Below are 16742 nucleotides of genomic sequence, written 5' to 3'. Positions count from 1 at the left end.
CTATTAGAAATAAACTGGATGCATTAGGATTAAAAGTCAAATCGGAGGTAAAAAGCTTAGGGGTAACCGTTGATTGTAATCTGAATTTTAAATCGCATATTAATAAAATCACTAGGACAGCATTTTTTCACCTAAGGAACATAGCAAAAAGTTAGACCTCTTATATCATCGAAAGATGCAGAGAAATTAGTTCATGCGTTTGTCTTTAGTCGGCTAGATTACTGTAATGCACTCCTCTCAGGACTACCCAAAAAAGACATCAATCGTTTGCAGTTAGTGCAGAATGCAGCTGCTAGAATCCTTACAGGAAAAGAAAATCCGAACACATTTCTCCAGTTTTGATGTCACTACACTGGTTAACCTGTGTCATTCAGAATTGACTTTAAAAATTCTGCTTATGGTTTATAAAGCTTTAAAATAATCTCGCCCCGTCTTATATATCGGAATGTCTGACACCTTATATTCCAAATCGCAACCTCAGATCCTCAACTGAGTGTCTCCTTAGAATTCCAAGAGCAAAACTTAAATGAAGTGGTGAGGCGGCCTTCTGCTGTTATGCACCTAAAATCTGGAATAGCCTGCCAGTAGGAATTCGCCAGGCTAATACAGTGGAGCACTTTAAAAAACCTACTGAAAACACATTACTTTAACATGGCCTTCTCATAACTTCACTGTAATTTAATCCTGACACTCTGTATATCCAATTCATTATAATAACTATTCATTCAAAATTTGTACTAACCCCTACTCTCTCTTCTGTTTTCTTTTCCGGTGTCCTATAGGTGGTGGCTTGTGCCACCACCATCTACCCAAAGCACCATGATGTTCCAACAATGATGGATGGATTTAAAGCCAGAAGTCTGTATAACCATCAGCATCAAGTGACTCAGTGAGAACCCTAACTACAAAGAGGACTATTTCATTTATGTTAGGTAGAATGCCCAAAGGGGAGCTGGGCGGTCTCGTGGCCTGGAACCCCTACAGATTTTATTTTTTTTCTCCAGCCTTCTGGAGTTTTTTTTTTGTTTTTTCTGTCCACCCTGGCCATCGGACCTTACTCCTTTCTATGTTAACTAATGTTGTCTTATTTTAATTTCTTATTTGTCTTTTTTTCTTCTTTTCTTCATTATGTAAAGCACTTTGAGCTACTTTTTGTATGAAAATGTGCTATATAAATAAATGTTGTTGTTGTTGTTGATATACAGTTTGCCCACTCCACGGGATCAAAAAAAAAATTTGCACGCAATAGTCAGTAGGCCTTGCGCCCTAGGAACCAAGTTATCTGAACTATTCTATAATTTTTCTGTATTTATATACCACTCTGATGCTGATCTTTCTGATTATAAAATAGGCAATTATGATAGCAACTGATGAGATAAATTCATAATTAACTGCAGAATTACAGTATTTGAGGGTTCCTTTAGAGTGCCACTCAAAAACTAATCATATCATCATCTCATAACAAGCTCAAGTTTTGAGGTTTGTATTTTTCCGTCCAGCCATTTTAGCTCTAGACTGTCCTCAAGAATCTGTGACACACAGACACATATAAAAAAAAAATCTTTGGGAGGGAGACTAGGGAGACAAGACATGATCTTCTCGGAAGACAATTTGAAGTCCCGCGAGAGACACTTTAACTTGCTCCCAGGTCTTAAAACAACGAGAAGCAAAACACGCAACTTGCCAGCAGCAAAAACCCAGCAGATGATCCACTCCTTGCATGCGTTCAGCCACACTAACCCCCCCACCCACAACACAAGCAGCGAAATGGCAAAAGGACAGCTGCTGTACAGGCTTTAAAATGATCGACGGGCAGCGTGACAGCAACAGAAAGACAGCAGATGATCTGACGGCATCTCCTTATCATGCGTTCAGCTGCCCCTTCCCCCCTTGACAATGCGAGAAGCGTTATACGTCCGCGAGAAAGAGATTTAACCACGCCCAGGGCCGGAACTAAAGGACAAGTATTGCTTTTACAACGTCACGCGAGACAAGGCAGTGAGACATCATTTAAAACAAGTCCACATACATCTAACCTAGCAGGTGTTGGATTGCTGTTGGCAGACACACTTCATGTGCTCCCAGCTCTTAAAACAACGACGAGCACAACATGCAGCTTGCCAGCAGCAGAAAGCAAGCAGATGATCTGACCGCTTCTCCTTAGCATGCGTTCAGCTGCACCCCCTTCACAACGCGAGCAGCGTTATATGTCCGGCGAGAAAGATGTAACCACGCCCGGGGCCAGAAATAAAGGACAAGTATTGTTTTTACAAAAGTTTTAAAGTAAAAGTGAAAATAATGCATATGTAACAATTCCCATGAAACTAACAAAAGTTTTAAAGTAAAAGTGAAAATAATGCATATGTAACAATTCCCATGAAACTAACAATCTCTTTAAATTGTTTATCCGGTAAACCAAATCCAGGGGTGGGCGAATGAAGTGAGCAGTTTTGTAAAATAAAAACACTCAAACAAAGATGACTGAAAGAGCCATTTGCTAGTTATTTAAGTTATATCAATATAAAGTTTCAACTGGGAAAACCATTATCACTGACAGGGATACATTTGTGCACAGCGGCATGTGCTGCACCATGTTTCTTTACACAAAAGCAATTCATTCGGCAATCCCAACTGTAAGGCACTGTGCAGGCCTAGGCATCGCATTGTGTGCACTGTTTGTTTCTACAAAAATGGCTCCTCAAAAGCTATTAAGTGGTAAAAAGCAATCTCTAAAAGGTTAAGAAGAAGTGCTAGGTGCTATCTCATGAGAAAATAAAAATTTTAGACCTTTTGAAAAGTGGCATATTGCTTGCCAAGATCATTATTCCCTAAATGATACAGTATAACAACTATTTACATAGCATTTACACTGTAATAGGTATTATATGTAATCTAGAGATGATTTAAAGGCAGATATGTTTAGATAATATGCAAATACTGTGCTATTTTATATAAGGGACTCAAACATCCATGGATTTTGGTATCCACATCAGGTCCTGGAACCAATCTTCCATGGCCATAGAGGGCAAACCGTATATTCAAAATATCTTTATTGTGTAAAATAAAAAATAAGAACAATACATACATATATATTATGCATACTATTAGAAAGGCAAAATCATTGAAAATGTCTTCTGTATAGACAATGCAGTAAAAAAAAAAAAAAAAAAAAAAAAAAGATTGGCAAAAAAAAATTATTCAAAGAGCTATTGGAATTGTCTTCCCAATTCCTTTGGTTCCCCATTGAACAAAAACAAGCAAGCCTAACCAGACTTTAAAAATTCCCTCCAAAACATCTTTATGAATATGGCAGGTAGGAAATTTAGTAAGAAAGAGTGAAATCAACAGCGATATTAATATGTACAGAACAGCAAATCTGCTAAAGTCAGCTTTCATATATCTAAGCAGGGAATTCCTGTGAATGATCAGAAAAAAATGTCAGTAAAATATTTTTGCCAGTTACCCTGACCTGGACATTTTTGTAGATGTGTATGGAAAATGCAAGACTTAATTTAAATTTCACTTTTTTGCCAAAATATGCACAAAGCAGACAGAAAACCTAACAGGGAAGCTAAGCGTTGACACAAGTTTATTTTAGTAGTTACCAGTGTCTCTGTTGAATACCCAGTTGTTTTTTGTGTCCTTTGTGTATATAAAATTATACGCTTGGTCACCGTTTACATTTAGAAAGTACAAAAATATCAATGTCCAGTTTAAAATACATAATTCCAGGTGGAATTGTAAAGCTACTTTAAGCCAGAGACAATGATGTGGCTTATGTTAGGGGAAAGTCTGGATTAAGGGCTCACTGGTGAAATGAAGTGGTTGGGATTGTGAGAGAAAGACATGGAAAAAGAGAGAGAACCTGGGGATATTTAAGGGGTGGGTTACTGGGCTAGACAGGGAATTAGACACTATATAGACAAAGTGTTATTTATTGTCTCTTTACTAATAAATTTGCATTCTATGCTTTTGTGTATCACTCTCTTGTGAAGTTTATTTTCTGTAAACATACAGTTTTTCATTCTTTCTTGTAATTATTCTGTATGTGGACAGACACCACAAGAATACCATCTCCTCTCACACTATGTTTTCCTCCCCCTTCTACTATGATCACCTCTGATGATTTTTGACTATGTATCTGTTACTCTATTGTTCACCATTAAGGGCCCTTGCCCAAGAGCACTAAAATTCACCAAGCTTGCACCTTTGAGCACCATTTTGTTTTTGGCCATCTCATAAATCCCAAATCTCAAAGAAAGGTCAAACCTATGAAATCAAGACGCAGTGAACATTCTTGAGTGCTGGGCAGAGCTGAAAAGCAGGACATTACCCTAAGTTCTTGTCAATAAGCCGCGGCTTATCTAAGGAAAAAAGTTGTGAAAATGAAAAAATAGAATATCGGCTTATACATAAGTCCGGCTTATACATCCATCGCGGGGGTTGCGTTCCAGAGCCACCCGCGAAATAAGAATATCCGCGAAGTAGAAACCATATGTTTATATGGTTATTTTTATATTGTCATGCTTGGGTCACAGATTTACGCAGAAACACAGGAGGTTGTAGAGAGACAGGAACGTTATTCAAACACTGCAAACAAAACATTTGTCTCTTTTTCAAAGTTTAAAACTGTGCTCCATGACAAGACAGAGATGACAGTTCCGTCTCACAATTAAAAGAATGCAAACATATCTTCCTCTTCAAAGGAGTGAAGCAAACAAATCAATATGTCTTTTTGGCTTTTAAGTATGACGAAGCACCGCGGCACAAAGCGTTGAAGGCGGCAGCTCACACCCCCTCCGTCAGGAGCAGACAAAGAGAGAGAGAGGGAGAGTTTGTTTTTCAGTCAAAAATCAATACGTGCCCTTCGAGCTTTTAAGTATGCGAAGCACTGTGCAGCATGTCTTTTCAGGAATCAGCTTTACAAAAGATAGCAACGTGAAGATAATCTTTCAGCATTTTTAGACGAGCGTCCGTATCGTCTAGGTGTGCAAACAGCCCCCCCTGCTCAATCCCCATACGTCAGGATCACAGATAGTCAGCGCAAGAGAGAGAGAACAGTAAGCCGGGTAGCTTCTCAGCCATCTGCCAATAGTGTCCCCTTGTATGAAATCAACTGGGCAAACCAACTGAGGAAGCATGTACCAGAAATTAAAAGACCCATTGTTCCGCAGAAATCCGCGATATATATTTAAATATGCTTACATATAAAATCACAATTTAAATGGACCGCTACGCGCTCGTGTTGACTCGGCGACGCCCAGAGCAGAAAGAACGCGCTCCGGCCGCTCCCAACCGCGCCATGCGGGGAGTGAGAGAGACGGCAATATCTCACACTCTCCTCCCCCCTTAAAGAAATTAAATGGGCGCGAGTGAGACCACTGACCTCCCTCCCTTCTATTAGTTATAGGTTATAGTACGTTCGGCTTATCCATGAGTCCGGCTTATCTATGATACGATTTTATTTTAAAAATTCGTATGATTTTTTGGTCTCCGGCTAATACATGAGTCCGGCTTATAGACAAGAACTTAGGGTATATTGATATGGATATATCTCATTTCAATGTGTCCAGTTTTGTACTGAAAGAATTTCTCTTTTACTTGTATATGATAATCTATTTCTGATGGGTTTAAAAAGACCTCACAGATCAGGATTCCATTAAAATTAAAACAACGTGCAAGTCATGTCATCATATAAAAGGTTACAAAGTGATTATGAGTCAATTTGTAAGGTAAAGGTTTTGAATATGCAGAGAAGATAACCATGAGGCTGACTTTGCTTACGGCTCCCAAGCAGAAGAGAGAAGAAAAGGCTGAATGATAGAAATATAAACTATGTTTATTAATGGTGGTTTGAGATCATGCTTACATCTTGAATACTTGGTCTAAATGCAAGTGTCCATCTTCTAGTACAGAGTCTAACCCAGGTAGAACTGAGCTCAAACCCAAAACTTTTCAGTCCAGAATAGGATTCAGTTTCAATATATCAGCAATCTTACCATACTACAATGAAAATACTAATGCGTTAACTAGAAAAAACAATTGTTAATTTATTCACATCTTACCGCAGAAACACTTACCAGTCAGTATACAATTCACTTTTAGGCTAAAAAAAAAAAAAAAAAAAAAAGAAAAAAAAAAATTAGAAAAACTACAACTATGAACTTAAAATTAACACTTGCCATTACCAGTTATTTAACAAAACAATTTTTATTGCTTTTATTTACAAAAGCCTATCAAAAAAAAACCATCTCTAGAGTACACTCAAAGAACAAAAAGAAACATACTTACAGAAGGTCGAAGAGCTGAACGTGTAAGAATAATTTCCTCCTCTAAAAAAAAAAAAAAATGAAGTATTTATCATTAAGTAAATGTATTTCTTTTTGAATTTGATATTTTAAGTTGAAGCTTTTAAGTTTCAAGTTGTAATTACCTCATGATATTGTATGCTTACTTTTTACTGCTATTCACAATAGAACTACTCAAAACATTTGAATATACTTTGTCTTTAATTGTATTTCAATAGAACAAGTCAAATGGTCTTTGGAAAAAATGCTTTACTTTTTTAAAAACGCAAAACCCTTGTGATGTAGCAGGTCCACAGCTCACGTCAAAAAGGTCACTTTTTAAATAAATAATCGCCAACTTCGTGGATTAGAAAGGGGGCGTGGTAGTGTGGCAGATCGGTTCCCGGGGAATTCGTGATGCGGGTGATCGTCACTTAAGTGCACAGGTGAGGAGTCGTCCGCATCCGTAATTGTTCCCGGAAGCTTCTAATTGCCACAACTGATCCACGTCCCCATGATAAATAGAAGCGTGAGGAGGCTAGGAAAGGGGAAAAGAAAAGAAAGAAAAAAATGAATGAGAAACAGAGAGAAGAAAAGAGAAACGGAAGGTGCAAGAGAAAAAGGCAGGAAGCAAGGAGAGGAAAGCCAATGAGTGAGAGCGAGCGAGCGCAGACTTGCAGGCAGCTGGACAGTGAGCCCAATTGGGGTGTTTGGCCGACACCTAGGTAGTCGATTGTGGTCACTCCCACTGAGCATTTTTGAGGAGTGGGAGTGACCGGAAGAAGGATAGCTCGCCGCGGGAGACAGCGGGTGTCGGGAGGCTTGGGAGGTGGATTCCCCAGCATGAGCATCCTGGCTGTTGGGGGAAGCCAAGCCAAGAGCTGAACCAAAGCCAGGGATCGGGAAGCCTCCAGACCAGAAGGCAGAACGAAGGTCAGCTGCAGGTAGGGTGACTCCCCTGATGCATAGCCTGAATGGGAGAAGCAGGGGAGTCACCAATAAAAGAATGTACCAGGCTTTGTGGTAAAAAGGACAGCTTCCAGCGACTGTTTTAACCTCATTGTTTTTAAAAGATTTTTTTTCTATTGGATTTTAACCTCCACCTATCACTCCTTTTTATGGATTATTTATTTAATGACTTCTCTTAAAGCACTGCACTATTTATTTGAACACTGTTTTGATTTTGCTGATTTTAAAAAAAGCACTGTGCACTTTTTGCATAATCCCTTTGCTTCATTGTCATGCCTCACTGCCTAGCTCATCGGTGACATTACAGATGGTGTCAGGTTCAAGGGCTCCCAAGAAGGAAGATGGGAGCGTGGAGCAAACCCGCATCGTCACAACCCTCAACTGGGTTATACACTTTTGTCAGTAGACTTGGCTACTGGAAAAAAAAATTAGCCCTAAAAGAGTTAAAGGAAGAAAATTCAAAGTGGCATGCCATGATTGAAGCCACATTTTTTGAAGTCACACTGAAGGCTCTCCAAACTGTCTGTGCTGATGCTTTGTACTTTTTCTTCCATCAAAAAGATAAACACGTCTCATAAATAGTAATAAATCTTTCGTTATTAGTATTATTTCAAAGAGTTTCCTATGTGTTGGGTTGGGCGTCAGGCTCCTTCAAGGTTTGTTTTCATTCTTCGCATGGCTAATTACACATGCATAGGGCACCCCCCCCTTCTCTTATATTGAAGTGGAACTCAAAGATCAACCTGCACATTTGGCAAAAAGCAGAGATAACTTGTTATTTATGCTGTATATGTTTCATAAAAATAAAATTTGAGAGCCTGGATTATTTACTTATCTGTTAGGCTCCTTAAATTGAGTTCACCTACTATATACAGTATTAATGTGCCTTTATGGCTTTACATTTTAAAGCATTTGTTTTTATGGAAAATGTAAAAAAAAAAAAAAACTGGTATGAACACTGATGCTACAGAAGTTCATCAGCTGCCTTAGCACCTTTGGTTTCAACAAAGTCTGCATGCTCTGTTTATATCTGCTTGAGTTTTCTCTGCTAACCTCACATTTCTCCCAGTATTCAAATCTGTAGTGTGTCAGCCAGCAGATTAGTGATATTTACTGTGATTATGTGCTCTTCACAGTGCCAACCACTGCACAACCATGCCTCCTTGAGACCAAAGAACAAAGAATGTAGTGAAAGATGTACAAGCTTCATAACCAGTCTGTAAAACAAATGATCAGCATTGTATACCTGGGGACGGCCCCATCTAATGCTGGCTGTTACGGCTCTGGGTGATGTGGCGCTGACCTCACAAAGCACTATGGGATGCTGAAAATAAAGTTCTCCTAAACTGGTCAATTTATCAATAAATAATTCGACGAACAAGGGCAAATGCGAACGCTGCAAATTCACTGCAAATAACGAATTTGACAAAATTCGCTGATCATCATTAATCTTTTATGAAACCTTTTGAAACTAATGATGCATCAGTATAAATTCTAAAATCATACTTCTCCCTAAAAAGTAAATGAATACAGTAGAATGTAGATTATCTGAGGTAATGTGGACTGATGATACCTTGGGACAGTTAAAAACTCAGATGAAATGGATGGCTACTGTAATGGCGACATTGCAGAGAGAAGGTGGGGGCTAACAGTGAGAGAGAGAGAGAGACCGACCAGCTGACATAGCCAGTGAAGCGCATGGCTAACAGTGGTCAGAAACTGGCTAAGCGCAGCTGATAGATGGAGGTCTCCATTTTGCTCACTCCACAAGTGGCTTGCCTCTGTGCCAGAGAATGCTGGATCGCAGCTACCACAGTGCAAACTTTTGAACTGAGATGCTCAGTGGTGTGAGTAAACAGCAATTCAATTGGTGATAAGGATAGAACTTGCACTGTGGACAGGTGGACTGTAGTGGTGACAGAGAAGTGCACAGAGAAGTTGGGGACTGAGAGAGAGGGAGAGATCAGCTGACATTACCATGGAAGCACATCATTCACAGTGGTCAGAGACAGGCTCTGCACAGCTGACAGAAAGTCATTTCTCTATAGCTCAGGCTGCAAAGCCCTCACCTCTGAACCAGCAAACATGGGTTCGTAGTTTCCACCTGTAGTTGACCACATCATGTTAAAATGTATAAACGCAAAATTCCTCGGTGAACAGTAAAGCACGTGTACACAGTCAACACTGGCAACACACTGAGCGAGTCAGTCATGCCTACATTCCAACAGTTATCACTTCCTCGCCTGCTTGCTCAGTACAGTTGAGGTTAAAAGCAGAGTATCTATACACTTAGTACAGTATTCATGGCAAATCTTTTGTGAATATTAGGAAAAGTAGTGTATTACACTTACAGGTTTACCTTAGATAATGAGGAATGTCGGCAAATCATCATGGGTGAATAATAGAGGTTCTATTGTAATTTATAAATTGCTATTGAAGTCCATAGCAGCTTTGCTCATCATTACATTGCGAACCACAAGTTTATACTTCTTTATGCATTCTTTGATTTTCATCATTAGCAGTGTTAAATAGATAGGACTTCATTTACTCTACAACTCAATGAAATTCTCTCTCAAGCCAAAATAAAAAAAAAAACTGTTTACTGTTTACTTTTTAGATTCAATTGACTTTTTACTACTGACTTACAAAGGTTTGATTTTACTTATGTAATCTGTGATTTAAGTCAAGTGGCTTAAATGTAAACTTAAATATCTCACACCATCTTACAAAAGTTTCTCACATAAATCAAAAATCTCAGCGAGTGTCATATACACTCAAAAAACAATTTTAATATTTTTAAGTAATAAAGGAAAGCTTCAGAATGAAGCATATCCACATTAAAAAAAATCATCAATAGGTTTACATTGGGTCTACAACAGAAACGTTTAAAAATATTAGATACATGTGCTTATATGTAGAAGTGAGAGTAAAAAAATAAAATAAAAATTAACAGTATAGCATTGCAACATTTTCCCTTGGATTGTTTTTATCCATAAAATGATAACTATTTTATTTGCATGTTAAGGCTATAAATATTTTTTCATCTTTTTTAATAGTTGCATAACAGGATGCATTACCTCTAAAGACCATGACATTGTGCTCCCAATCATTTCATCTCTCTTGTGAAAACAATAATAATCTGTGAATATTTTTTTCTTTTTTTGGTTTACAGGGAGCAATGGCCGCTGCTAATGTTAGCAATTTGTTTTTCACAATGTAAAAGGGAAGAAAGAGCTCAATATGCATACAATCTGTAAGCAATACCATGTGAAAATTAAGTGCTACTGCAATACAAGAAACATAATGACTCGCTTCATAAGGCATCTCCAAAATCTAATGTTAAACAGCATAAGGATGTGTGTTTTATTTATTATTTTCAATCTTACTATGGACACAATTGAGATGCTTGAATTTCATTTTCAAAATTAAAAACAAAAATTACACTCCAGATCAAATGTTTAAGAACACCTTAGTTTTTCCCATTTTTTTTTTTTTTTAATTTAATCAGTTTGACCTAAAATGACCTAAAATGGTGAAAACTTGAGCAGTAAGCTGTCAGAGATTTAAATTTAGAGGTTTGGGTTAGCAAAAACTGACAAAAGGGAAATATCAGAATATTACAAATGGGCCTTCTTTAGGGAATAACTAATAGGTTACAACCAACAGATGTTCAGCAACAATTAAAGTAAATTAAGCCTTGCAAGTTGAAGCAAACAATTTGCACAGGTGTTCCAACTTCTGTTGATTACTTAAAAACCTGTATGTCTTAAAGCATAGTTGGAATATGACTGTGTTACTATACTCTCTGAAGTGCTACTTGGACAATATTACACTGCAGAAATTTGTACATTCCAGTGATAATGTCAAGAAAATGGCAATAAACAAATGAAATGAGGCAGGGCATTATTATACTTAGAAGTATAGGCCTTTTATTTAGACAAATTGCAAAAAAAAAAAAAAAAAAAAAGTAAATGACTACGGTATCCTATACAATTGGAAGCTGAAGAAACTCTGATAGGAAGAGGTCTGGCAGACCCAAAGTCACAAACCAATCAGAAGACAAGTTTCTGAGGGTCACCAGCTTGTGTGATAGGCAAATCATAGTATAACAGCTTCAAGCACAACTTAACAGTGATCGATAAAAGCAAGTCCCGGGTTTCTATTGTGAGAAGGAGGCTTTGTGCTTTAGGTCTGATAGGGCGAGTGGCAGTAAAAAAAAGTAATTCCTTTAAGGACAAAATAGGGCCTTGATATACCGGCTGTGGAAGACTGCTAACTGGAAAAAAGTCTTATGGACCAATGAGTAAGGACGGGTATCAAAAATCGTTATTAAATTGGTACTGGTTCCGGACTGGTCAATACCAAAATATCAATAAGATGATGAAAAACACGGTACCGCTATCAGTATTTCTGTAACATTAATTCATTATAAAATCAGCAGTGTTTTGAAATTCCCAACCGTCCATAATGATGAGAACACTGCAAGCATCAGGTGATCACGTTTTGACTGCATAGCTGCGTGTATACATTCTGTGGTCTCCAGTCATCATGAGAAATATGTAAAGCGTTCAAACGTGTGGGTTCACTTGAGTAAATGTAATGTTAATGCAGCCAAATGCAATATATGTAAAGAGGTTGCTACATGTAAAGGGGGTAACAATAGTAACCTCATGAAGCACTTACAACATTATATAAACGTGAAGCAGTTCAGTGTGTTTGCTTCAAGAAAGAGGCTGCTGAAACGTACTTAGTCCAGCCTCCAAAACTCCAATACTGCTGGAATTAGCCAAACTGAAAACGCGACTGTCTAGCCATCAACAAGACAAGGTAGCACTCGTTATTGTTATAAAATTAAGTTTGTAGTTATTCACTCGGAACATACAAAGCGAGCATCGGTTTTAATTTGTGTTCAGACAGCATCGCTCAAGCAGCAGCTGCAACTTGTTAGTGGACACCACTATTCAGACAGGCCCACTCTCCATTGCTCGACAAGGAAAAATGGCTCAGCAAAAAACAGCAGAATGTTACAGTGCTGTTGCAAAGTTTATTGTGAAAGATACACAGCTCTTCACCATAGTGGACTCGAGTTGGTTTAGGCATGCATAGCATAAATTGTCAAGTGCTAGGTAGTTACTTTAAGTTTGAAGTGAGTTGTCCTGACAAGCAGGGATAAGTTAATTTACAACCAACCAAATTAAGTGTTACCCTTTACAACTTGAGTTTTGAGATGGTAATACAATGTCCATCCATCCATTTTCCAACCCGCTGAATCCGAACACAGGGTCACAGGAGTCTGCTGGAGCCAATCCCAGCCAACACAGGGCACAAGGCAGGGAACCAATCCCGGGCAGGGTGCCAACCCACCGCAGGACACACACAAACACACCCACACACCAAGCACACACCAGGGCCAATTTAGAATCACCAATCCACCTAACCTGCATGTCTTTGGACTGTGGGAGGAAACCGGAGCGCCCGGAGGAAACCCACGCAGACACGGGGAGAACATACAAACTCCACGCAGGGTGGACCCGGGAAGCGAACCCGGGTCTCCTAACTGCGAGGCAACAGCGCTACCACTGCGCCACCATGCCACCCGGTAATACAATGTTCATGATATAATTAAAATTGGATTAAAACTTATATTTTATCATGCATATTGTGAAATTGTTATGTAAGTAAACACTGGTATTTATGTTAACGTATGTATTTGGGTTAGATAGTAGCTAATGAGGGCACAGGTCAGAGGCGAAGGAAGAAAAAAGGGCAGCAGGGAATAATGGTGTAGGTATTGGTAAAAAGTTGTCGACAAGATAACAATATTTGAGTTGTTACCAGGAGACATTTGGTCATTTCAATGGTAAACTTCAACTAGAAGTTTATTTAACAAAGAGCTGATTCAAGCACGGAGTTAACTGTCAGGAGAGAATACATAGACATGCTAGTGGTTGGATGTACTGCGTCGTAAACACCAAACCACTGAGCAGAGGAGAACTGTAACTGTGGGGTACCGTCTGCAAAAGGCTGAACAAAGGAGGCTTCAGCAGGCACTGGAGTTCATTGTTACTGTTGGATGTTGTAGCAGCTGACCAACGATTGCAGCAGACTTGACGCTTGCCATAATGGACACCAGTGTTGGCTTGCTTCTACTGGGAATGAGCGATTTCTGCATGCTCTAGCAGAATGAAGGAGTCAGTCACTGAGTAACTCTACAATCACAACCAAGTATCAGGCTTGTAACATTTATGTGTGGTACCATTTACATAACATTTTTTCTTTCTATTAGTTCTTTTGCCAGCTTAGACCGGGCATATACTTCACACGACGTGACCGTGTGTGCCTGTAGACACCACTACCAAAGTGGTGAACTACTTATACTTGCGTGCGTACTTTACATAAATCCGGAAGAGTCCATCAGGTGGCAGTGCAAGATATCATTACGGCGAGAACACGTTCACGTTTGCTGTGTTGTGAATTGCCTGAAATATCCATTAAATTCCCAGGACATCTTGTCACAGTACCTCTGAAAAGGATGGATGTTTAATAATTACATCCATCAATCCATGGATGCACCCATTCCAGCATGCATCGGGCGCGAGGCAGAAACAATCCCTGGATGGGGCATCAGCTCATCACAAGTTGAATACATGCGCACACACACTAGCGTCACCAAATCCCCAAACTTGCATGTCTTTGGAAGAAAACCGGACCACACTGTTGAAACCCACAAGGAAAACATGCAAACTCCAGGCAAGGAACACAAGGGACGTGACTCCCTCTGAGGCAGCAGGACTACCGCTCCGCCACCGTGCCGCCCACTCAAGTGTAATTATTAACAGTATTCATTATTTAAATGAGTTTTCCAATTAATCTATAAAATGTACATATTTTAATGCATTTCATCATGAAAGTGATATTAAGTATAAATCGAATTCTAAATGTGCGGAGAGCTGGAATATCATAAATTTAACGTGTTCTTTGTGGTAATTGCTGCTTGCCACTGCAATCAGTGCAGGAGGAGGCCCCATAAGCATGTAGTAATTAACCACTGGGTTGGTTTTAAGATAATGTTGAGATAATATTTTGAGATTAAAGAAGAAAGTTCCACTTTAATCAAAAAACATACATTTTCACTGTGTCCCTAATATTTTTTTTTTTATCTGTGGCTCAAATACGCTTCTGTACATTCTGATGCTGTTGTGAAGGTGCTAAAAAAGACGGCACAGAAGATGGTATGTGAGACCTTTAAAATGTATCTGGTTATTACAATAGGGAATATGTGACACTTGGCAAACACCATGAATAAATTTGTATGTCAGCGTTTCGCTTTACCACATCGAACTATTCATCAAACATCAAAGTACGCACATTGATCTGCAAAGTGGCTTGCTGTCATATGTTGATAGTAAACAGAGACTCTGATGTCACATTCCAACTTGAATATACTGCCCCCCCCCCCCCACCCCGAATTTTTTGCTGGTACTACAGTAATCCCTCGCTATATCGCGCTTCGCCTTTCGCGGCTTCACTCCATCGCGGATTTTATATGTAAGCATATTTAAATATATATTGCGGATTTTTCGCTGCTTCGCGGGTTTCTGCGGACAATGGGTCTTTTAATTTCTAGTACATGCTTCCTCAGTTGGTTTGCCCAGTTGATTTCATACAAGGGACGCTATTGGCAGATGGCTGAGAAACTACCCAGCTTACTTTTCTCTTTCTCTTGCGCTGACTTTCTCTGATCCTGACGTAGGGGGATTGAGCAGGGGGGCTGTTCGCACACCTAGATGATACGGACGCTCGTCTAAAAATGCTGAAAGATTATCTTCACGTTGCTATCTTTTGTGCAGCTGCTTCCTGAAACGACATGCTGCACAGTGCTTCGCATACTTAAAAGCTCGAAGGGCACGTATTGATTTTTGTTTGTCTCTCTCTCTCTCTCTCCCTGCTCCTGACGGAGGGGGTGTGAGCTGCCGCCTTCAACAGCTTTGTGCCGCGGTGCTTCGCATACTTAAAAGCTAAACAGCACTATTGATTTGTTTTTTCTTCTCTCTGTCTCTGTGACAGTCACTGCTCCTGACACGCACTCCTTTGAAGAGGAAGATATGTTTACATTCTTTTAATTGTGAGACTGAACTGTCATCTCTGTCTTGTCATGGAGCACAGTTTAAACTTTTGAAAAAGAGACAAATGTTTGTTTGCAGTGTTTGAATAACGTTCCTGTCTCTCTACAACCTCCTGTGTTTCTGCGCAAATCTGTGACCCAAGCATGACAATATAAAAATAACTATATAAACATATGGTTTCTACTTCGCGGATTTTCTTATTTCGCGGGTGGCTCTGGAACGCAACCCCCGCGATGGAGGAGGGATTACTGTACAACTTGCATATGCATTACATTAATATCTGAGGAAGTGCTCAGAGGATGCATCAAATGAACGCTGGTAACACGTGGCAGCCATGATCTATGCACATACACATTCTGAGCATTAAGTATAAACCAGGTTTAATAAGGGGATTTTACTTATTTTATTCTTTCTTCTTTCGTAGAAAAAACTGTTGGTTAAACACTAAAATTGTTTTCCTGGACTTAAATCTACTAAATTTATGATTTTGTATGGAATATGGGATGTTTATATGTAAATAATAATAATTCATACAGTTAAACTAAAAAACTGAGTTCCTATGTGTTTTTGAAATTAACTAGCTTAGCTAGAATACAGCGATTTAGCAAGTGGCTAAAGTTTTATTAAATGTGGTTTAGTAATGATGGGTGCAATTGATGGTAAAGTTATGTGACTGTTTAAAATATTAGTTTATCTTTTTTGTCATGGATATGGATAGATTATTAAAATTCAGATTATTAATTAGTTCATTAGATTATTAACACAGGTTTGCTCATTAAAAGCGCTGAGAACAATAATATAACAAGGAGGTCATATTTATTATTTGAAAAGAAAAAAAAATCTCTGGTTAGCTCCCTCAGTAAAAGCTGTGGGGTGTTACATAAGCAGTGCAAAAACTAACAAAATTAGTTATCTCAGTTGTAAAAAGTTTTAATTTTTTTTCAACTGTAGGGAGACAATGACAGCCATTAAACCCAGTTACCACCTCCCTTAAATGTACACATTGTCTCCCCACATTACGGAGAGGAGTATCGATAAGAATCAAGTTCAAGTTCAAGCACTTTATTGTCATTGTAACACAACGAAATTACTTTTTGTGACAGCCCCGAGGTGCATTTAAAGAAAAGTCAAATAATTCCAAATATGTCATATACAGTGTTAAGTGATCAAATAACCAGAGCAAATTATTATTATTGCTCAAAGTACAGCAGCATAAATTGTTATTGCACCTGTTAATGAATAGTACATTACATATTCTACAGTATATTGTATTACATTAGTATATTGCACATTACCATTATAGTTTATTGCACATGTTTAATTAAAAATGGTCTCAGACTAAGGAGATTCAGAGTTCAGA

At 38.7% G+C, this 16742-nt stretch overlaps 1 protein-coding gene across 1 annotated transcript in view; it reads right to left on the bottom strand.

The window, feature by feature from the left end:
* emd (emerin) overlaps positions 1–16742 on the bottom strand; it is a 37463-nt gene that overhangs the window by 11277 nt on the left and 9444 nt on the right. Inside the window, exons 4-5 of the mRNA XM_028813247.2 lie at positions 6292–6332; positions 6081–6106 (exon numbers count right to left, since the gene is read on the bottom strand). Coding sequence (XP_028669080.2) covers positions 6081–6106; positions 6292–6332 — 67 coding nt within the window. The remainder of the gene's footprint in view (positions 1–6080; positions 6107–6291; positions 6333–16742) is intronic.

Source organism: Erpetoichthys calabaricus, chromosome 11 (genome assembly GCF_900747795.2).
Source record: "Erpetoichthys calabaricus chromosome 11, fErpCal1.3, whole genome shotgun sequence".
Classification (NCBI taxonomy): domain Eukaryota; kingdom Metazoa; phylum Chordata; class Cladistia; order Polypteriformes; family Polypteridae; genus Erpetoichthys; species Erpetoichthys calabaricus.
The sequence above is the reverse complement of the archived record's forward strand: the minus strand, read 5'-3'. Positions and strand labels throughout refer to the sequence as shown.